The sequence below is a fragment of the Saccostrea cucullata genome, unplaced genomic scaffold, assembly GCF_032062105.1.
Source record: "Saccostrea cucullata isolate Sc308-1 unplaced genomic scaffold, CSIRO_AGI_Scuc_v1 ctg251, whole genome shotgun sequence".
Classification (NCBI taxonomy): Eukaryota; Metazoa; Mollusca; class Bivalvia; order Ostreida; family Ostreidae; genus Saccostrea; species Saccostrea cuccullata.
In genome coordinates, this window is record NW_026935559.1 from 148,651 (window position 1) to 173,135 (window position 24,485).

Genomic DNA, 24,485 nt, shown 5'->3' on the forward strand with positions numbered 1-24,485 from the left:
AGAAAATATTTATAAACATACATCACTTCCGGAAACAGTGCTGAATGTGAAAAAATCAAAACACAGACTGAAAGACTGCGCACAAACTTTTGATTGACAAACCCTCAAACGGAGCAATGTTTAGCTCTGTCGGTAGCTGGTTTGGGGTTGTGAATAACAAAGAAGCGGAGGAAAAAGAGCAAAAAGTCTTGTCAGGAGAGGAGGCCAAACAAAAAGACCCATCAGCTGAGAAGACTGAACAAACAAAAGAGTCTGAACCAAAGTCCGATAACTCGGCAGAGACAGGTGGACAGGATGAGGAGGAGGAATCCCTAGAAAAGAAGCTAGAAGAGGCGTCAACTGCCGCCATCAACACAGCCAAACAATGGGGGAGTAAGTATTTTATGACTGTGTAAACTGACACAGCTGTGGTGTTATGAAATTAGGGCATTTACCTCATGTACATGTACACAGTAATCCTGTTTTATTAATTTGATTATAGGCATATATAGTTCTGATTGTTATTTAAAAGAATATGTACTGTGAGGTACATATAATTCTTTCAATTAGTTTTAAAATACTCTTTGCCTAATGAAAGATGTCTTTGATATAGTCTGAAAATACAGTGTTTTACCATTCAAGCATGTCATGCTAAATGTTGAAAAACTGTGAAGTCATGATTATATTTATACATGACAGACGACTTATCATACCCCAATGGATTTCTGCTCAGAAAGTTTATGCCAGAAAAATCTATATACCTGGAAGCCTTTGTTTACATTAAGCAGACCACAATCGGTCATGCATGACGTACATATACATAACCATCCATGATAGTGATAGCTTATCCTGTTTTGTTCAGGTAGTAAGATGTATCAAAATAAAATCAATTTGAACATGAAAATCAATGTTGCTAAAATGTTGCACAATTTGTATCTTGTACGTGTTGTAGTTTTTAATGTAGACAAAATTATTTCCATGTCTTTTTTGATGTGTATTAATTTAAAAGTGAATTTTGAATTGTGTTATCTTAACAATCACCAAAAAAAATTATTTCCTTCAGACATTATACAGCACAATGAATAGGAAATTAAGCTGAAATTTTATCGAATCTTACTCTTATAGCAACAAGCACGGTAAATACACCCCAATAAATGTGTTTGAAATATCTTTCAATTGATAATATACTGCATGTAGGAAATTTATGGTGAGTGAAATAAAACTTTTGGAGCTTGAACTTAAGGAATTCATTCATACTTTAGAAGCTATACCAACATGTAATATTTTACTCTGACATCCATGAATAAAACCTGAGAGACATTAAGCAATCACTCAGTCTTTAAGCGAGTCAGTGTTTCTGGTCTGGACTATATTGTATGGGGCCTCAGCCAGTCAGGGCTGATGGTTAGACTTGGACTCATTCCTATCAGAAATGTATGAGTACTTTTAAGTTAATTATAAGCTATCAGACAAGCTTTCATGTTATAGCTTAAAACAGGTCTACTTTGTGAAGATATCTATTTTTGTGTCTTTTCTTTTTTTGTTCACATGCATTATTTTAATATCATTTAAGCCATCTGATTAACATTTTTGATAAACCCTCTCCTTGAAAAAGATGCACCGGAGGAGAAATAGCTAATCAAACAACTGTCAAATTAGGACTGCTTTAACTTCCTTTGATTAAATCTAATTTCCTTGTTCTAGTAGTCTGCATGAGCTATTGATGCTCTGTTCTGAAATAAATATTGTACTGGTATGCATCATCAGGATCATATTGAATGTGTAGTTTATCATATATGTATGTACATGTGTTTAGAGAGGTTACCTGTCAGATATATTTGTTAATTATTTTATTTTTAGGTTACCTGTATTCCTTTAGTAAAACAGCAGGAAAAACAGTAGTAGAAAAAGCAAAGCAGATTAGTAAAGAGGTGGAAGAAAAGGTAGGCTAGCAAAGACAAACAGGAAGTACACATGTACATGTGCATAACTTACGAAAGTACAATAAATATGTCAATTACCATGACTTCAATGTAAATTTCTAGGCTCAGAAGAGTTTAAGGAAAAAAATAGTTCATTTTATCAATAACATCATTTGATATCGCTTAAAAATATAATCACATTTTCAGATAGACTATTTTAATTAATTATTTTCTAAAAAAAAAAAAAGAAAAATACTTTTAAGTACTAGGAAAATATGATTTTCTGAATTTTTTGGTACATACCTGTAAATGTTTGATTAGAAATAAAGAACAGCATTTTCATGGAGAGAGAGAAAATACCTACCGCTTTCAAATGAAAATTTAATCATTAATTTGAACCATTGGTTTTTGAACAAGTAAAAAATTGACAATTGAAATCAAACAATATAAAATATTTTTTGTGCTAAAATGGAACTTCATGTTGATAACAAAATTTAGACAAAGGTTATTTAATATTGAATAATAAAACTTCAATTTTCAGACATTTTTGGGAGATTTCAGCAAGGAACAGGAAAAGTTTGTGACAGAAAAGAAGGAGAAATCCAAACAGGCTGAGGCAGCAGTGCCCCCCTGGGTGGGATACAATGAAGAGGAGAGCATGAAAGCACAGATCCTAGCTCTGTCACAGGTCAGAATCTCTATAAGATACTCAGACCGGGGGGGGGGGGGAGGGGGGGGGGGGGGGGGGGGGGGGGGTACAATGAAGAGGAGAGCATGAAGGCTCAGATCCTAGCTCTGTCACAGGTCAGCATCTCTATAAGATACTCAGACAAGGGGGGGGGGGGTACAATGAAGAGGAGAGTTACTATATAAAACCATAACGCTACAGATCTGCAGCTAGCTCAGATCCTAGCTCTGTCACAGGTCAGAATCTCTATAAGACAATATTTCAGTACCTCCCTGGGAAAGAGGGAGGGGGTGTACAATGAAGAGGAAAATTTAAAGATACAGATCCTAGCTCTGTCACAGGTGAATGGTCACAATCCTTACAGATGAAATTCTATGAATGCCTCCCCAGGTGAGGCACACAGTGATAAAGAAAACTTGAAGGTATGCTCTGTCACAGGTCAGATTCTCTCTGTTCTTCCCTGTGCGGGGTACAGTGAGGAAAACAGCATGAAGACCCAGATCCTAGCTCTGTCAAAGTTTGCACCCTCTATAAGTTACCTGGTAAATCTTTTAAATCCTAGAGATATGTTTAAAACTTGATTGTGTGTAAAATAGATGTAAAAGAGATATGTATTGGACCTGCAAATTTATGATTTTCTAAAAACTTGTATATATGAATGCAACATCAATAACAGTACAATGTAATAAGGTCTGACAGTGGTGTGGCCCAGTGGTTAGAGTGTAAGTTCTTAATTCAGGGATGAAGAACATGTTTCTGATCCTGAAACTGTTGAATCAAACCACTTTGTGACATGGAGACAGTCTTTAGGGTCAGACCACATAAACATAAGTCCTGTGTCACAATAGATGGCTGGGACAAAAAACTCCTCACTGCTCAAAGGCCTCATGTGCCAAGCTCAAGTCTAAATTTGCAGCTTCCTCCAGCTAGTAATGGGTTCTATGTATGATTGTAAAGGAGCATTGAACAAACAATTTAACAAGGTATCAGTATTTTGATGTTGAATTTTATTTTTTTTTATTGAACAAGCATTATTATGATGATGTTGAAGGTTATGGTGAGCTTTTATAATCACCTGTCATCTGTATGTCTGTTAACTTTTCACATTTTGGACTTCACCAGAAACACTCAGCCAAAATCAACCAAACTTACCTAAAAGCATTCGTGGAGCCATAAATTCTCCCTGACGAAACGAAAGAAACCACTTATACTAACTCTTGAACTCAAAGACACTTAATTACTAACTTGCTTTTCTATGATAGATCAAAAGGAAAGTCTAACTGACTTGTATTTCTCTGACAGGACAAAAGAAATTTCCTCAGAAACCCTCCAGCAGGTGTACAGTTTCAGTTTGACTTTGAGAGTATGTTTCCTATTGCCATGGCAACTCTACAGGAGGATGAAAACCTAAATAAAATGAGATTTGAATTGGTCCCAAAACAGTATGTATCATTACAGAAATATTTGATACAAATGAGAGTGATGAAAATTGTTTACTTCTTTTGAATGATATAAGAAGTACATATATTTTAATAGAAGAATGTATGTTATACAGAATGATTTTATGAAGCACTGTGATATTATTTAGAAAATATTCACGAACATAAATGTAAAAGCATATGTCTCCAATTTTACATTTTTTTCCCTGAGTAAATTTCTTTCTCCGTAATTAAACGTTAAAATAAAAGTTTTTATGAGTTTTTTAAGTGTGATGATCTAAATGTGTATCTAAATTGTAGGTTGTATCTCAAAATACTCCTACATATACCCTGTAGAGATTATTTCACATGTAATCATTTTGTCATGTTTTTTTTCATATTTAAGTAAATCTTTCATAACAAAAACCAAGGTCCTTTTTTATGTAAGAACTTATCAGCTAGGACTAAAATGTAATTTTGCAGCAACAAAAAAATTATATTTTTTAACAGTCATTAATTTTGCAAGTTTTTTGGTCATAGTCATAAGTTCTTAATAGCTTAAACGGGCACATGAGTCATATGTATATGTGCACATATATTAAAGATTGCTATCATGATAATCTTTTATATACATTAAATATGATTTGTTATGCTTTAAAAGGTCTCAGTTTTTAGTCCATTTGTATTGGGTTGCTGTAAAATGTACAAAAATGCCAGATTCTATTGTAATCTTTTTTTAAATACTTGGACCTTATGATTCATTGATTTCAGAATCAAAGAGGAGGCATTCTGGAGGAACTATTTTTACCGAGTATCTCTCATCAAACAATCCACACAACTTACCTCCCTTGCTCAAGAAACAGGTTTGAATTTAGAATGTTTAAATGCTGTTAAAAGATGCCAACGATACAAGATTACATACATGAAACTAAGATATTGTATAGTACATGTGATAGGTCTTACAGAAGTATACTAATATTAGTATCATTTCCTTGTAATGAGTAACATTTGAAACTGTTGTAACTTTTCTCAGTTTACATTCAGTTGAACAATTAATTTGAGCAACCTCATTTTATAAGTGTACTTGTTGATATTTCCTTTCATTTCTTACAACACTGTGGGTTTCTTCTGACGTACATGTAGCAATGGTAGATTTTTTTTTAATATAAAGATAGATATAATAAAAAAATTTTAAATGATAACAAAAAAGAAATGGTATAAAGCTGCAAAGTGTAAATTTTTTTTCAATATGCACACTATAAAATACTGTACACATGAATACACTTCTTCATACTTATGTACAATATGTACTTGTATACATGCCTGTAATAAACAGCTTTGTGAACTGCAAAAAAACCCAAAAAACACAAGATGTGTTTGTGAAACACTATGCGCCCGGTGGCAACAAAGTTAAAAAAAACATATTTTTCTCATATAGGTCACAGTCAAGGTCAAAAGTCATTGTTCTTGGTGTCATTTGAAAGAACTTGATTAGTGAAGTTTGCATATCAAATATGAAGTCTCTATCTGTCATGGTTCAAAAGTTATGGTGAAGGTTCAAAAAAGTTATTTATAGCATATAGGACACAGTCAAGATTACAAGGTCATTGACCTTGGTGTCATGTGAAAGAGCTTAATTAGTGGAGTATGCATGCCAAATATCTAGTCTCTTTCTTCGATCAAAAGTTATGGCGAAGGTTAAAGTTTGCCAACAAAAAAGCTATATTTAGCATATAAGTCACAGTCAAGGTCACAAGGTCATTGACCATAGTGTCATTTAAAAGAGCTTATTCAGTGGTGTATGCATACCAAATATGAAGTCTCTATCTTTTATGGTTCAAAAGTTATGGCAAAGATAAAAGTTTGCAGAAAAAAAATATTTTTAGCATATAGGTCACAGTCAAGGTCACAAGGTCATTGACCTTGGTGTCATTTGAAAGAGCTTAATTAGTGGAGTACACATACCAAATATGAAGTCTCCATCGTTCATGGTTCAAAAGTTATGGCAAAGGATAAAGTTTGCAGACAAGGAGACAAACACATAAACAGACAGACAGGACAAAAACAATATACGCCTCAGATCTTTCGATCCAGGTGCATAAAAACAACAAACAAACAAACAAAGCAAGAAATACATTATATATATCCAAATTGCAAAATTACTTAAACAGAAACATTGCAATCCATGTTAATGTGTATCTTATAATTAAATAGTCTTGTGGTTAAATTATTTTTGCTTATTTTCACACATAATCATGATTTTAAACTGATGTTCATCTAGTTTTAACACTAGATTTGCATTATTTAATTTTTTTGTTTTGTTTTCTTTTGAGGGAAAAATCTATAATTCAAAAAAAAAATTAAACTGACATTCTTATGTAATTTATACATGAATAGCCTAAGAACAAACTTTTGAGGCTACAGTAAAATATGCAGACTTCTTATTCTTATTAATATAAAGGATTCACTAACCACTGACATTTTACATTGTTACAGGGAGCACAGGTGAAAGTAAGTCCAGTGATGGATCTCGAAGGTCATCAACAGGAAGTCAAGGTTAGTGTTCAAGGTCATTATGGCAAATAAGAAATCAGTCATTTTTATATCAGAGGTTATGGATCTTAACCATCTCCAACAGAAAGTCAGGTTAGCTTTAAAGGTAGGGATTTAGAAGTAGAAATCATATGTCTGTATGTCATAGGTTGGAAGCAAAGCAAGCCAGAATGTTGGACCAAGAGGTTTTATATTCAAAACTTGGAAGCTTCAACCATATATCAAAATCAGATGTATGGTTTCTACACAAAGTCAAGGTTAGTTTTAAAGTTTGGGATTTTAATAGAAGTAGAAATCATATGTCTGTATGTCATAGGTTGGAAGCAAGCAAGCCAGAATGTTGGACCAGCAGGTTTTATATTCAAAACTTGGAAGCTTCAACCTTATCAAAATCAGATGTATGGTTTCTATACCAATTTGATTTTTTTTTGTCTTCTGTTGAATCATCAGTTTTTGTGGTGGTCCATTTTTTGTGGAACATATGGGTAACTCTCATCCATGAATTAACATCCTCCAGGAATTGATAAACTAGGGCTACAGAGTTGTAAATCCTACTGTATACAAGAGAATACACAAATTTACAATTCCTTCATCTTCGCTAGCCAAGGGTTTCCGATCCGATACCTACTCTACAACCCTTGGAAGATTTGGCTGAAAAATTTAGAACTCGCGCAAACGAATTTGATTGGCTGCGAAGTCGCAGTCTACGCACGGTTTTTACTAATCGACGATTTTCGGCTGAATTAAAGTCTGTTCGTGTTTTATGCAAAAGAAGAGTATTATTTACAAGTGATGAAAGTTAGAACGTGATATATGCTAAAAAAAAACACGGGAGTAATTTATTTGATTTTTTTCTTTTGATTATATATGTTTACAAAAATTCTTGAAAGGACCACATAAGTCAGTGTTCCGCATTTTAGGTGCATCAATTTAAGTCAATCAAATGTCACGGCTCATTGATAATAATTGATACGGCAACATGTAGAAACAATAGTCAAACTCTTGACAAAAAATCTACGAAGAACGATATTTTCTACCACTTTTGAGGTGTGCCCACCAGGGATGGGGTAATTGAAAAAAGTAATTGTAATTGACTGTAATTAATTACATTTTTTGAAGTAATTGGATGTAATTTGTAATTGAACATTTTTTCAATTACTTGTAATTGTAATTTAATTAATTACACTGAAAAAATACCATGTAATTTCAATTACTTTTTCAATTACATTCAATTACTTTTATATAATACACATGCATGATATATTGTCACCACGACCTCCCCATTATACTGTCTTTTACTTTATTGCAAAACATATCCTCAGTCCTTCAAATATACAGAAGACTATTTATTTTATAATAATAATTTAGTGTCTTTCTAATCATTATAAACAAATTCGATTTTTTTGTTTTATGTTTATCTAAATTTTGCACCACCATTCTTCATTTGGTCTATTCAGCTATGAAACACATAATTTATTAATTTCAATCTCTCTTTACTTGTTTGATCAACCTAGAGTAAGAATGTGTGGGTATGGAGAGATAATTGCCCTCCAGACCACAGCTGTAAATTGCAATCAAAACATATCAACCCCTCTTAAGAATGTATTCATTCCATGATCATGATGTCAAAGCCAATGCATGGGGATAATTATTTCAATTAAAAATCCTCTGCTAGTTTGAGAAAAGAAAAACTTTCAATTTGATAATTATTTTAACATATAAACAGAATTTTATGAATGAATTTTGTATCTGAAAAAGATATGTTTTGTACAAGTATTATATAAATATGAAGTGAAAATGTTCAACATAAGTAGCAATTTAGGATGTTAAGGTTACCTTTACAAGAAATATTTAATTTGAGGGGGTATAGTTGCGACTTATTCTACTCTATTTTAAAAAAAACCCTGTTAATCAAATATCATAACCAATGCAATTTGTGTACATGTAGGTTTTGTGTGGAGGCAATCGATCAAACTGATCTTGAATAGTTCTTTACAGTTATGCAAATAAAAGTCAGAGATACACAATGCCTACTAGCTTATTATTCCTTGTATTGTTTGTGCAGAGGCTGTGCTTATATACAAGTGAATGATCTCTGTTCTGTATATTCATATAATTATAAAAAAATTCCAAAAAAAAAAATTGAAAATGTAATTTGTAATTTAATTAATTACTTTTGTAAAGTAATTGTAATTTAATTAATTACATGTCTTAGGAAGCCTGTAATTTAATTGTAATTTAATTGAAGAAAAAATCAAAGTAATTGTAATTTAATTAATTACTTTTTAAAGTAATTGGCCCCATCCCTGGTGCCCACTGCCCACAGCTGTATGAGGTTGTTGTGTTATATTCCACATCAAATTGCATGGAGGTCGCCATATTGTTTCAAACGTCATAATGATTTACGTATGTTACAGCTATTTTCATTGGACATATGTTAAAGAGCTTCAAGGGACTTAACTCAATTACGGCGATAGGTGGCGCAATTAAAGTTCCCGTTTGAAGGGCTAAATCTGCCAAGGGTTGTAAATATCGGATGTAAACCCAAGAGAACACACAAATTTACAATTCCTTAAGAAGGTATAAAATTTAAGCAATGAACAAAACTGGCCCTTTGAATTTTAATGATTCCACAGTATTTGTCTCCAGAGAGAACTCGCTTGGTGGAGGTCTTTCAAATAGGATTTTTGGGGGAAGGCTGATATGGATTGATTTTTTTTGGGGGGGGAGGGGAGATGTCACATGGGATTTGTAAGAGGGTGTGTTTTTGTATTTACTTGTATTTTTTTTGGGGGGGGGTGGGGTGGGCAGGGTCAACTAAAAAAATTTTTATTTGGGGATGAGGGTGGTCACTGGAATGTTGTTTTGGGGATCTATATAGAAGATACAGGGAAGATAATAACTGCTGATTTCTGTATTTATGAAAGAGTTATGCTCCTTGCACCATATTTAAACTGAAATGCTACATAAAAGTCCCAAACTGCTTTTCTTTCTGTTTTTCTCTTAGAGGTAAGGTGTCACATGGGATTTGTAAGAGGGTGTGTTTTTGTATTTACTTGGATTTTGTTTTGGGGGGGGGTATGGTCAACTAAAATTTTTTTATTTGGGGATCACATGGGATGGGGGTGGTCACTGAAGGGTTGTTTTGGAGATCTCCATATAGAAGATACAGGGGAGATAATAACTGCTGATTTCTGTATTTAAAAAAGAGTTATGCTCCTTGCACCATATTTAAATTGAAATACTTCATAAAAATCCCAAACCGCTTTTCTTTCTTTTTTTTCTCTGAGAGGTAAGTATTTGTAGACATTTGGTTGTCTTACTAGCTCCCTATGTGTTGAAGCTATTTTTTACAGACTGTGTAAAAATTATACTTATATAATATTTGAAATGTACCAAGTCCATGTATAAAACATGTTAATATATAAGTAATGAACATTTGATAAGTATACAAAATGCCAAAATTAAAAAGATTATATGTCCAGAAATATTTCACAAACTAGGCTGCTAAAATATCTGTGAAATATTCTTTGAATTGAAAGTGTTTATCATAAATTTATAATTAAATATTACCTTCAAATCTTATTTAATTGTACAGTTAAAAAAATGAATAAGTCTGATTTTAATTGCATTTAATATCCTACAAACCATTATTAGTTTATCTTAAAATAAGTAATAGGGATCTGCCCAGTGCTTGAGATTTTCTGTTAAGTGAAGGGAGTCTCCAGTATTGAATTGAAAAACAAAAGAAAAAAAGACAGACAAGAGTGGGTGGGACGATTTATTCTGTGTTGTTTTAAAAACACTAAAAACTTGATTGAATTGCTTAACTTCCAGCTCCCAACAACAACCATCGAATTAGTATGACCCCACCCCAGCCACCATCAGACTTTTTTTGTGTGGATAACTATGTGGTGTTTTTTCCTTCTTTTTAATTTGTATTTATTTGAAATTTTCTACTTCCGGAAGTGTACAAAATTTAAGATGTTTTAATGCATTTTTAGGACTCAGGAGTAGACCAGTTTTTAACTGGTTGCTTCCTAAAAAGTAATTCCTCAGAAAAAAATAATAAATATTAAATTTTTTAAGGAAAATGAAGAATTTCTAAAAAAAATTTTTTATTCTTGTAAAACGTTTCCTCGGAGTATCTTTAGTTTATGATTTTTTTTTACTTCTTTGTGATTCAAGGTTTAAAATTAAAAATAAAATAATTGCACGGCTTGAGAACGTTCAAGGTTTTCCCTTTCTACATTATGTAACCAGCGTGCATTTTTATGATAACAGTTGTTTATACTTCTTAGGAAGAAATTGTGACAAGGCTGAAAATGAGATAGCTCAGTCTGATTCCATAAAGCTATTGATTTGTTTATTTTGTTCTAGCTCATTTATCTTGCAAGAATTTTGTATGCATTGAGCTAGGAGGTATTTTAATTTAGTTTCATTTTAATTTATTTTTATTATTATAAAGTTGGTAAAAATTGGAGTTTAAAAGTAAAAAGATTCTGAGGTTTTCTTAAATTCCCTGACTTGAGTCTGGGTTACTAGCTGTATCATTTGATAGCATTTTTAGTCACTAGAACTATAGGTGCTTACGATTAATAGGGACTACGGTGTTTTCTGTTGTCTTCTGATTTAGTTTCTTCTTTGCTTCTCTCTAGTGTTCTGGAATAAAAAAATAGAATGAATACAAATGTTAGCTCTGTTCAACGCTTCCCGGCTCTCTCTCCAAACAAAATGATACGCTTGTCAATGCTGACATTTGTTTTCAATCTGCAAAACAATTTGTTTTGTTTTCAGTTGACGTATTTGAAATATGAAGGAAAACCAGACCAATGTTTCATTGAAGCGCCCTAACAAGCTATAAACAAGTTTTTATGTTTCGTAAAATTCTGTAATGATAATGAGACGGAAGTTCAGGGTAGAATCTTGTATGTACTGATCATCAATCAAATGTGTGTTCGAGATTTGTGGACGTAAGGTAGTAATGACGCTTCATAATTAAGGTCCTCTTTTTCGCTGTCAAGGGCATCCTAGTGTCATGTAAAGATGTGAATTCTTCGTGCATTCATAGATATTATAATTATCTAATTTGATATGTGCAATATTTTGGAAACTTCAATTTTCTTTTTTTTTCTCTCTCTCTCTCGTACAACTGTGAAGTTTGATTGCATTCAATAAACACTTGAAGTAAATAATTTCTAACTAAGGAAAAGGCTGCATTTCCAACATTGCACTTAAACACTGAAAATGAGACAATAAGATTTGAATCGATGTCCACGTTTAGGAAATTCTGTACTAATGCAGCTAAGATACAATTAGAGGAGTGATGAAGAGAATTAATTTTGCAGTACATGATTCATTTGAATAAAATCATGTGATGATGACTAATTTGTCACATGCAGTTTAAGTAACATGTGTTCCAAATATTGATTTTTCTGGGTTTTGATCCCATCAAAAAACCCATTATTTACATCTCACGGTATCTAACATGCCCCAATTTCTTCCCAATTTTACTATGCCTTTAAATAGTTTTTATTTATTTATGGAAATTTTTTCCTTCTTCAATTTTCTCTGCTTTTTCGTCATTACAGTTCAATTTGTGAAATATTTTGCGTACATTGCAAAAATGACACTGTCTTTTAATTTCATTCCCTATGGTGCAATTTGGCTAAGATATCACAGATCTAACCTTTCAGTCCTCTCACTATTCTTATCTCAGTATGATTACTTATAAATGTCCTCAAACCGAAATGCTAAATATATCGGTATGTTCCCGAAAGCAACTTCAGTGTCCCCAAACCGAAAGGATAATATATTAGTATGTTTCTGAGAGCAACATCACAATATTAAAGTTTAACTTTTTAATGTTTTCTTATTTTTTCTCCAAAATTCCATCTTTGTGTAGAAGCTTATTAAAACATGTATGTTAAAATAATGTATATATATGTACAACATTAGCTGCCGAGACATTCATACTCTTTTCTATGTCCTTGACTTCATATATTTTAATACGTTGCAAAAAAAAATGCTGTCATTTTATTTTGATTTCCCTCATTCGAATGAAGACTGCTTAGTTATAGCTTCATCACACTCTCAGAGAGAAGCATTGATCTCCAAAACCGTCATTAAACAGACAGAAATTAAATGCTGGTGTTGGCTAACACGCTGCAACGATTATATTGGGGAGAACGCTAATAGTGCATGCTGTAGACGCTTAACTTGCAAAATATTACGTAATTTACAGCCATGATTGACATAATTTCCGTGTCGTCTTTGTCTGTATTTGTGATGAGGTTATTGAACTCGGGCTTTTTTTCTTTGCTTCCTGACAATTTATTGAAATGTTTTTTTTCTTCAATATTCCAATCAATATGTAAGAAGACTGGCATAAATCTGTTAAAATTGTACACCCACGTTACTTTTATCCTTTGGCCACAAGCCATTTGTATATTCCTAGACAATCTAGAATAACCTCGTAACAATATTTTTCCCCATCAGGAAAAGAGGTTATTCCTCTTTGAATATTGCATGTCACTTCACTGATCCGGGAAACTTCTGTTGAAGCCAAACATTATTTTTTGGGTTTTCAATAAACTCAATTGAATTCGAAATGCAGTTTCTTGAGTTTTTTCAGATTTGAAATACATATTTTTCTTTCAGAGAAAAAAACAAGTTAATGTTGTGCTCTTTTATTTTTGGTATTGAAATTTAAAAACTAAATATTTTTTTCTTTTTAATTTTCCATAAGGTTCTATCATACAAAAGCCAAATTCCTTTAACATTTTAACATTGATGTTTCAAATTTTGAAATAGATGTGATTTTTACAATGCAGTGTATATTAAAAGAAGCGGCTCTTCACCTTTGGCTAGTATTACTTATAGTGTTACTTTGGAAATAAAGTTTTGTTTCTAAATATTCGTTATCCATTCCTGTAAATCAAACAGCAAAACTTTTTGTTTTGTCTTACTGCCATGTATGATAATAAGCATGACAAATAAGCTATCGGTCAATATATTACTAGTATTTTAGCTTAACATTAGAGAAAAAATTTAACACTTTGCCTTTTATCCGTTTTTTACGCGAAAATGAATATTTTTTTCTGCATTATAAACACATATATTGTGAAGGTACTAGGCTTTTGTTTTCAAAGGAGCAGTTAGGATCGGCTGGTCAAGATTAGTACTGTACTCTGATATTGAAACCAAACAAAATAATAAACCAGTGTTCTTTTTATAAACAAGAACGAAGTTAAAAAATTTCATTGTCGCATCTGCTTATAATCAAGTACACAATAAAGCTAAGTAAAAGAGCCTTGAGAATTTTGTTGGCATTGTTACAACAGTGTGTTTGACAACTGAGATAATCAGCGGGTCTGTTTAACATTCCTTCTTGTTTACAAATTTTAAACTCAGTCAGCCGTGGAGTGAGACCTCCTTTTTAGATTGAAATGACCCAGATGAAGCTAAGTGACCTATTGTAAACCCTGCTAAGCTTTTTATTCATGTAAGGATTATTTATTTGTTACCTTACATTTCACCTGAAAAATGGAGTCACGTGCCAAGATCTCATTTATCCCACCGTAGATGTTTACTTGGAAGTTATATCGATCTGCGTTTTACAGCAAGACAATCAATTTATAAATACCCTTTTTCGATATCGATATATTTTTGCAATTGGATATTGCATAAGTCTAGACACTCTAGTTTGTTCCATGTATGTTTTTCTTCAGATAATAGTACTGTAGCAATTTACCATATGTTCTTTGTGATATTTGTATATATTAAATCAATTAAAATAGAACTTATTTTGGTTTGAATGTTAAGATTTTAAGTGCCTATTTAGTATACTTTTCCTTATAATTTATCATTTCTGGGTGTCAATTTTATTTGTGAAATATTTATTCTCTATGTTGAATCAGAACCATCTTTTCTTCACTTATACTTACACGTAGAGATGCCTGCACTTTTAATTTGAATGAATTTAAATAGAATGTGCAATAGCGAAATGAAACAAGTATATAGTAGAAGGTTTTTTTTTTTTTTTTTAAATAGAAATTAAACGTATATTTTTTAAATACGCAAATGAATATTGCTTAAGGTCTTAAAATTAAACGAACTTATCGTATTAAAAAATGAATTGTGAGGACTACATGTATATCAGAATCAGAAAATTTTATTTAGAGTCGGATTTTTACAACAAGTAGCATAAGCTCTGTAGAGCTTTTGACCGACATAACTATAAGATATTAACACAGTCCGTAATATTTGATAGATTAAACCTTGAACATTTTTAAGTATTTTGAAATTATGTAATATTGTTTAGACGTCCGACACATGCATATTAGGTCTCGTGATTAGCACCAGATTTGTTGAAACTGGATTCTTGCCAAAAAAAAAATATGCATACCATGTAAATTTTAGTATCTATTTATGCATTCTTGACCCTGCCTTTATTTGATTAAAAGAAGATATTTTTAAAATGATGATAGACATTGCTATTTCTGAATACAATTAATTCAAGGACGGATGTGGTATTTTCTATAAATACATGTGCAAGGGGATGGTATTCATATCGATTTTCACCCAGTCCAAGTGGATTTCAACTGGAAAATGATTCTCGATCAGTTTAATACCGACAATAACAGGACATGACATACTTTCTCAGTGGCAAGTTGCCAAATATAACGATTTATATTAATATTTATCGCTGTCTGCAATCTGTTTAAATAAAATAATTAAAATCTATAAATTTATATTTAGCTTACCTGTACCTTGTGTTTTTGGGAAAACAGGTAGTTCAATAAATTCGATTTTTTAGGATAATTTATGAACTGGGCTATATTGTTTTCAAGGATACTGTCTGGTCCTTTTCTAGATTGAGCTTGTAACAAAAATCACTTTCAAATTGATCATTTCTCCCAAAGGCGTTAAATAAAGCTGCTGCTGTTGTTGTTTCACTGTCACTGAAAGGAAAAGGATGGTGTGAATTAGAAGTTTTCATATTATTTACTCTCAGAAGTACATTTCCCTGACCTAGAATAAGTTTTTCTCTGTTTGTCTGTAATGTATTAAAAAATATAAAAAGTAATAAGACCTATCTTCCAGCATAAAAATATATTAAAATTTTCTATTATTCCAACTCATACACATTTATTTAAGATGTCGTGCAATTTGAAAGAATATTTTTTGAAGTAAACTGTGTTATGTTAAGGAAATAATGACATAATTTTCTTTAGAAAAATATATCCTTTTTTTTCTTAATTGCAGAACATTCAAAGAAAACGGATAACGGATCCAGGGAGGAGGAGTTCGCTCCTAGTAGTCCTAACGAGAATGAGTTTGTCAGTGACAGCTTCCAGGGGGATGAGATCAGTCAGGAGGACCTAAAGAAGGAGATGCAGATGTTAGGGGTGGAAGATAACAAGTCAGAAACCAAAACGGAGAAGGAGGAAGGTACGGCTTGTTTAAATTACTAGTAGTTCTTCAGATATTAGTGATGGAAGATAAGAAACCAGAAACCAAAACAGAGAAGGAGGAAGGTACAACTTGTTTAAGTTTGTTCATCAGAGGTTAGAGGTGGAAGATAAGAAGTCAGAAACCAAAACAGAAAAGGAGGAAGGTAAGACTTATTTAAGTTAGTTCTTCAGATGTTGGGGATGGAAAATAACAAACCAAAAACAACAAGAGGCCCATGGGCCACATCGCTCACCTGAGAAGCTTTGACCATTCTGTTCTTTACCCGATTTCACCCTTGTTATACATAATGCATCCCCACCCTACCCCACTGATCATAATTTAGACATTTTGAAATCTACACTACCCCATGATCCTTCCATGGGCACATATGTTTCAGCTTTTCTGGCCCAGTGGTTCTTGAGAAGAAGATTTTCAAAGATTTTTCCTATATATTTCTATATAAAACTTTGATTCCCCATTGTGGCCCCACCCTTCCCCCGGGGGTCATCATTTGAACAATTTAGAATCTACATTATACCAGGATGCTTCCACATAAGTTTCAGCTTTTCTGGCCCAGTAGTTCTTGAGAAGAAGATTTTCAAAGATTTTTCCTATATATTTCTATGTAAAACTTTGATTCCCCATTGTAGCCCCGCCCTTCCCCCGGGGGTCATGATCTGAACAATTTAGAATCTACACTTTACCATGATGCTTCCATATAAGTTTCAGCTTTACTGGCCCAGTGGTTCTTGAGAAGAAGATTTTCAAAGATTTTTCCTATCTATTTCTATGTAAAACTTTGATTCCCCATTGTGGCCCCACCCTTCCCCCGGGGGTCATTATTTGAACAATTTAGAATCTACACTATACCAGGATGCTTCCACATAAGTTTCAGCTTTTCTGTCCCAGTGGAAGAAGAAGATTTTCAAAGATTTTTCCTATATATTTCTATATAAAACTTTGATTCCCCAAAATTTGAACAATAGAATCTACACTATACCAGGATGCTTCCACGTAAGTTTCAGCTTTTCTGGCCCAGTGGTTCTTGAGAAGAAGATTTTCAAAGAATAAAATTTCTATATAAAAATTTGATTCCCCATTGTGGCCCCGCCCTTCCCCCGGGGGTCATTATTTGAACAATTTAGAATCTACACAATACCAGGATGCTTCCACGTAAGTTTCAGCTTTTCTGGCCCAGTGGTTCTTGAGAAGAAGATTTTCAAAGATTTTTCCTATCTATTTCTATGTAAAACTTTGATTCCCCATTGTGGCCCCACCCTTCCCCCGGGGGTCATTATTTGAACAATTTAGAATCTACACTATACCAGGACATAAGTTTCAGCTTTTCTGGCCCAGTGGTTCTTGAGAAGAAGATTTTCAAAGATTTTTCCTATATATTTCTATATAAAACTTTGATTCCCCATTGTGGCCCCACACTTCCTCCGGGGGTATGAACAATTTAGAATCTACACTATACCAGGATGCTTCCACATAAGTTTCAGCTTTTCTGGCCCAGTGGTTCTTAAAGATAAGATTTTCCTATAAAATTCCTATATAAAATTTTGATTCCCCATTGTGGCCCCGCCCTTCCCCCGGGGGTCATGATCTGAACAATTTAGAATCTACACTACCCCAGGATGCTTCCATATAAGTTTCAGCTTTACTGGCCGAGTGGTTCTTGAGAAGAAGATTTTTCAAAGATTTTTCCTATCTATTTCTATATAAAACTTTGATTCCCCATTGTGGCCCCACCCTTCCCCCGGGGGTCATTATTTGAACAATTTAGAATCTACACTATACCAGGATGCTTCCACATAAGTTTCAGCTTTTCTGTTGAGAAGAAGATTTTCAAAGATTTTTCCTATATATTTCTATATAAAACTTTGATTCCCCATTGTGGCCCCACCCTTCCCCCGGGGGTCATTATTTGAATAATTTAGAATCTACACTATACCAGAATGCTTCCACATAAGTTTCAGCTTTTCTGGCCCAGTGGTTCTTGAGAAGAAGATTTTCAAAGATTTTCCTATAAAATTTCTATATAAAACTTTGATTCCCCATTGTGGCCCCGCCCTTCCCCCGGGGGTCATGATTTTAACAATTTATAATCTACACTACCCCAGGATCACATAAGTTTCAGCTTTTCTGGCCCAGTGGCTCTTGAGAAGAAGATTTTTAAAGATTTAATTTCCTATATATTTCGATGTAAAACTTTGATTCCCCATTGTGGCCCCACCCTTCCCCAGGGGGTCATGATTTGAACAATTTAAAAATCTACACTATACCAGGATGCTTCCACATAAGTTTCAGCTTTTCTGGCCCAGTGGTTCTTGAGAAGAAGATTTTCAAAGATTTTTCCTATATATTTCTATATAAAACTTTGATTCCCCATTGTGGCCCCACACTTCCTCCGGGGGTCATTATTTGAACAATTTGAATCTACACTAAAGGATAAGTTTCAGCTTTTCTGGCCCAGTGGTTCTTGAGAAGAAGATTTTCAAAGATTTTCCTATAAAATTCCTATATAAAATTTTGATTCCCCAGTTTTCATGATCTGAACAATTTAGAATCTACACTACCCCAGGATGCTTCCATATAAGTTTCAGCTTTACTGGCCCAGTGGTTCTTGAGAAGAAGATTTTCAAAGATTTTTCCTATATATTTCTATATAAAACTTTGATTCCCCATTGTCCCAATTATTTGAACAATTTTGAATCTACACTATACCAGGATGCTTCCACATAAGTTTCAGCTTTTCTGTCCCAGTGGATCTTGAGAAGAAGATTTTCAAAGATTTTTCCTATATATTTCTATATAAAACTTTGATTCCCCATTGTGGCCCCACCCTTGTAATGTCATTAAACAAAGAATCTACACTATACCAGGATGCTTCCACATAAAAAGAAGATTTTAAGATTTTTCCTATATATTTCTATATAAAATATCCCCCGGGGGTCATTATTTGAACAATTAGAATCTACACTATACCAGAAAATTTTCAGCTTTTCTGGCCCAGTGGTTCTTGAGAAGAAGATTTTCAAAGATTTTCCTATAAAATTTCTATATAAAACTTTGATTCCCCATTGTGGCCCCGCCCTTTCCCCGGGGGTCATGATTTGAACAATTTAGAATCTACACTACCCCAGGATGCTTCCACGTAAGTTTCAGCTTTTCTGGTCCAGTGGTTCTTGAGAAGAAGATTTTCAAAGATTTTTCCTATCTATTTCTATATAAAAAATTGTGTCATTATTTGAACAATTTTGAATCTACACTATACCAGGATGCTTCCACATAAGTTTCAGCTTTTCTGGTCCAGTGGTTCTTGAGAAGAAGATTTTCAAAGATTTTTCCTATATATTTCTATATAAAACTTTGATTCCCCATTATGGCCCCACACTTCCCCCGGGGGTCATTATTTGAACAATTTTCTACACTATACCAGGATGCTTCCACATAAAATATAGAAGATTTTCAAAGATTTTCCTATAAAATTTCTATATAAAACTTTGATTCCCCATTGTAGCCCCGCCCTTCCCCTGGGGGTCATGATCTGAACAATTTAGAATCTACACTTTACCATGATGCTTCCATATAAGTTTCAGCTTTACTCGCCCAGTGGTTCTTGAGAAGAAGATTTTCAAAGATTTTTCCTATCTATTTCTATGTAAAACTTTGATTCCCCATTGTGGCCCCACCCTTCCCCCGGGGGTCATTATTTGAACAATTTAGAATCTACACTATACCAGGATGCTTCCACATAAGTTTAAGTGGATCTTGAGAAGAAGATTTTCAAAGATTTTTCCTATATATTTCTATGTAAAACTTTGATTCCCCATTGTGGCCCCACCCTTCCCCCGGGGGTCATTATTTGAACAATTTAGAATCTACATTATACCAGGATGCTTCCACGTAAGTTTCAGCTTTTCTGGCCCAGTGGTTCTTGAGAAGAAGATTTTCAAAGATTTTCCTATAAAATTTCTATATAAAAATTTGATTCCCCATTGTGGCCCCGCCCTTCCCCCGGGGGTCATGATTTGGAATCTACACTGAGGATGCTTCCACGTAAGTTTCAGTTTTCTGGCCCAGTGGTTCTTGAGAAGAAGATTTTCAAAGATTTTTCCTATCTATTTCTATGTAAAACTTTGATTACACATTGTGGCCCCACCCTTCCCCCGGGGGTCATTATTTGATTTGAATCTACACTATACCAGCTTCCACATAAGTTTCAGCTTTTCTGGCCCAGGGTTCTTGAGAAGGAAGATTTTTCCTATATATTTCTATATAAAACATTCCCCAGTCGGGGGTCATTATTTGAACCTACACTATACCAGGAGCTTCCACATAAGTTTCAGCTTTTCTGGCCCAGTGGTTCTTGAGAAGAAGATTTTCAAAGATTTTCCTATAAAATTCCTATATAAAATTTTGATTCCCCATTGTGGCCCCGCCCTTGTCATTTGAACAATTTAGAATCTACACTATGCTTCCATATAAGTTTCAGCTTTTCTGGCCCAGTGGTTCTTGAGAAGATTTTCAAAGATTTTTCCTATATATTTCTATATAAAACTTTGATTCCCCATTGTGGCCCCACCCTTCCCCCGGGGGTCATTATTTGAACAATTTAGAATCTACACTATACCAGGATGCTTCCACATAAGTTTCAGCTTTTCTGTCCCAGTGGATCTTGAGAAGAAGATTTTCAAAGATTTTTCCTATATATTTCTATATAAAACTTTGATTCCCCATTGTGGCCCCACCCTTCCCCCGGGTGATGGAAGTGGATGAGAAGAAGATTTTCAAAGATTTTTCCTATATATTTCTATATAAAACTTTGAATTGTGGCCCCAGAAACCAAAACAGAGAAGAAGGAGGAAGGTACAACTTGTTTAAGTTTGTTCTATAAAATTTCTATATAAAACTTTGATTCCCCATTGTGAAATGATTTGAACAAAGAATCTACACTACCCCAGTAAGTTTCAGCTTTTCTGGCCCAGTGGTTCTTGAGAAGAAGATTTTCAAAGATTTTTCCTATCTATTTCTATATAAAACTTTGATTCCCCATTGTGGCCCCACCCTTCCCCCGGGGGTCATTATTTGAACACTACCCCAGGATGCTTCCACATAAGTTTCAGCTTTTCTGGCTCAGTGGTTCTTGAGAAGAAGATTTTTTAATGACCCCACCCTATTTTTGTCTTTTCTTGATTATCTCCCCTTGCGAGGGGAATGTCCCTTCATTTTTACAATTTAAATTTCCCTTCACCCAAGGATGCTTTGTACCACTTGAAAAGTTTAAGTTATTTCTTCAGATGTTGGGGATGGAAAATAACAAACCAAAAACAAAAACAGAAAGAGAGGAAGGTACGTCTTATTTAAGTGAGTTCTTTAGATGTTAGGGGTAGTGGATCCAACGGATGCATGGCTTATACCGGGATTGCTCAGTGTATCACTGATTTTTCAATGTAGTTTATGTTCCTTTTGATTTTCTTCCCCAATTATAGAAAAATGTTATTCTAAATTTGACTTCTGTGTTACCAGTACAACACATCTCTATTGAATAACTTCCCCAGATATACTCAGTGTGTCTGTTTTTAATGGCGGAACATCCTTATAATCCAGTATATTGCATACTGCAAACTTTTTGTTGACTTAAACAATGAAGACCCTAATTTAGATATGGCTCTGTTATACATTTTCTGTCATCCTTGATCCATGACTTGTTTTCTATCGGATAAATTAAAAAAAATAACTATGTTATCATGACCTTAAAATGATAATAAATCTCTGTTAAAGGTTATCTTTTGTCATCTAAGTTGCGTAGTTTCTCACACTCCATTATAAACATGCGTAGTTAACATGCATTTGATTTATAAATCTGTGATTTATTCATATAGTTTTACTATAATTGTAGATTCTATGTACAGTTTTTTTTAGTGTATATTTACTAAAGATAGAAATAGAATTTATGAATATTATTCTTAAACCAGTTACTGGTATATAGTTGATGATTCTTTTCTTAATACTGCATACTGAAACTATTAGAAAAACCTATATCGATTAGCAGGGAAATGATAGCTTCTTACTACAGAAATCTTTACATAGGTTTAAATGACAAATACAGGCTTATTTTAACTTTTATCTTCATTCCATTTCTTATGAAATTGGATAATATAATCATTCCTTAGAATATATGCCGGAATAATAGCTTATGATTAAGGTGTCTTGATATCCCATTTTAATATAAACTGTAGAATGAATATTAAAAGATAAGATAGAACATACTCTTTTAGAAATATAGCTAACAAGACATGATAATGCAAATCAGGGATCAGGGAAGCATAAAATTGCCTTTTCAGTTTTCATTGCCTCTTCATTTTGCACTTACTAATGCTAAAGATTTATCCGAATAAATGTAGTTTCTCAAATACCTAACAATGCACATTTGTAAAATGTACATAAATCGCTCTTATCAGATAAATTTATGTATGATATCAACATAAAAGAGACATTAAGGAAATTCTTGAGATACATGCAAAAATGTTTTGAATCGTATGCTTTTAGGATTTTAGAGTGTTAATTGGAAAGGACATTGTAATGGAAATGACATAAAAAATTTCCTTGAGTATTATCTACAACAGTCATCTTGTATGTTAATTGTTCTTGATACTGTTCTTCTGTTTTCCTGCATGCTTTTATTTGAAAGAAAAGCTGGTATATGGCATGATCTTTTATGCATGTAAAATGGGAACAAATATTTCTGATGGCCATTCCAAATCTCCTTTTTCAGTTGGGGGTTTCATGATTTTCTTTTATAATTCAAAGGGGAGAAGAGATCTGGCCGTAAACCTTATGAAAGGAACTACTGGAAAGTTTGTTATGAGAAAGATCTAGACCCCAGTAAGAACCAGGGCATGCTGCTGCTTGTATCCTTGCTTTTTCATACACATCATTGTAGTTATGCAATTTTACTATTATCAGATTATAATTAGAATAGCATTTATACGATTAACTATTATTCTGTCTACCTCACTCAATGCACCTAACTTTTTAAAGTAATAACAATATTTATTTACCTCGGTGGTATATTACATGTATACTATAACATTTAAGTAGATGATGGATGTTTATGTATGACCTTAAAATATTTGATGCTGTTAAAAAAGAAAAATGAGTTTAAGTTAATGAAAAAGATTTCGAGTGTGTTCATGTGTCTTAATGTTCAAACTTAAAATTCTAATTAGGTAATGTTATCTTCAGTCTTTGTTAAAGATTATGAACCATATATATTTCATTAGACCAGAAAGATATATTACCCATTTCAATAATAGGGGGAAAAAATACAACGGTAAAACTAAGCTGCAAATCTGATCCTATGGTGTCGGTTAATAATTACACCCAGTCTTTAACTTTATGATGATTTTTTCCTTCAATTTTATTTAAATCGTCGCATTAGATTAGTTCTCTGTTTTCCCTTGGGATATATAAAAGCACCACTAAGTGATGCATGAATATTTTAATATTTTCAATGTGTGTATTTAGAAAATGTATGTATGAGGTCAACTTTAGTAAAAGAAAAAAAATTTCTGGAAAAAAATTTTTCAACTACCTACTGATCCAATAATTTTATTTTGCGTCGGGAAAGGGCAAGCAAACATTATTTTAAAGATGGCCTGACATACATATATCCTGCATACTAGTAATAATCGTTTAGAAAACTGAACCTGAACAACAAAAAGTTGCTAACCCATCATCTGGAGTTAAACAAAAATCATTTCTTTTGAAAGATACCACTTTCTATATTGTTAATTTCTGTATCTGATATAGTGTTTTTTCCTGTCAGTGAGTAAATATTAAACTTTCAATTGGTTATTCTTTCATCCACAGATACAGATGGCATTCCACAATGGGAGAAGGATCTACAACAAGAATTACAGGACTACGAGATGGTGGATGATAACATGGATGACGCTGACATTGAGAATGAGATTCTACAGCAGTTAGAGGAAGAGGAGACGGACGCCAAGTGATACGGCCACCAGTTTAGTGGCATAGGGACCAGCTTAATTTAATGTCTTGTAAATTCTGCAATTGTAAATATATGATATGTAATGTAATGTTACCCAAAGAAGTTTATATATCAGTAGACTTCTATATCAATTGTGAATCTTAGAGATAATTTAACATTCATTTGGTTCTTTTCTTGGGATGGTGAAGTGAAAACAGATCTTGATATATAACTTGGATTCTCTTAAGATTTTATGTAGTGTATAGATAACACCATTATTTGATATGTATGTTAAACCCAGCCAATATTTGTATATAAGGATGAGTAGTTAATTGGTTGCTTGCAATTGTTCTTAATTGATTAATTTTGTTAAGTTTGATTGACAAATTAATCCAGCAAAAGTATGTGGTCTGAATTGTTAAGTATATTTATTTGTAAATTACTGTTAAATAAACATACACAAAACTTGT

The 24,485-nt window shown here is 33.1% G+C and overlaps 1 protein-coding gene across 3 annotated transcripts; it reads left to right on the forward strand.

The window, feature by feature from the left end:
* The first annotated feature begins 6 nt into the window (after window positions 1–6).
* On the forward strand, window positions 7–24,485 carry LOC134243250 (synapse-associated protein 1-like). Of its 3 annotated transcripts, none has more exons than XM_062725486.1 (9): window positions 7–372; window positions 1,840–1,922; window positions 2,443–2,589; window positions 3,892–4,031; window positions 4,779–4,870; window positions 6,504–6,563; window positions 15,828–16,013; window positions 22,833–22,907; window positions 23,895–24,485. In XM_062725486.1, the coding sequence occupies exons 1-9, from the start codon at window positions 117–119 to the stop codon at window positions 24,035–24,037; spliced, it is 1,182 nt and encodes a 393-aa protein (XP_062581470.1). In that variant the 5' UTR covers window positions 7–116; the 3' UTR covers window positions 24,038–24,485. The 3 variants fall into 3 exon arrangements, with proteins under 3 accessions (XP_062581470.1, XP_062581469.1, XP_062581471.1); XM_062725485.1 differs by having other exon boundaries at window positions 6,504–6,562; window positions 15,824–16,013; XM_062725487.1 differs by lacking the exon at window positions 22,833–22,907 and having other exon boundaries at window positions 8–372; window positions 6,504–6,562; window positions 15,824–16,013.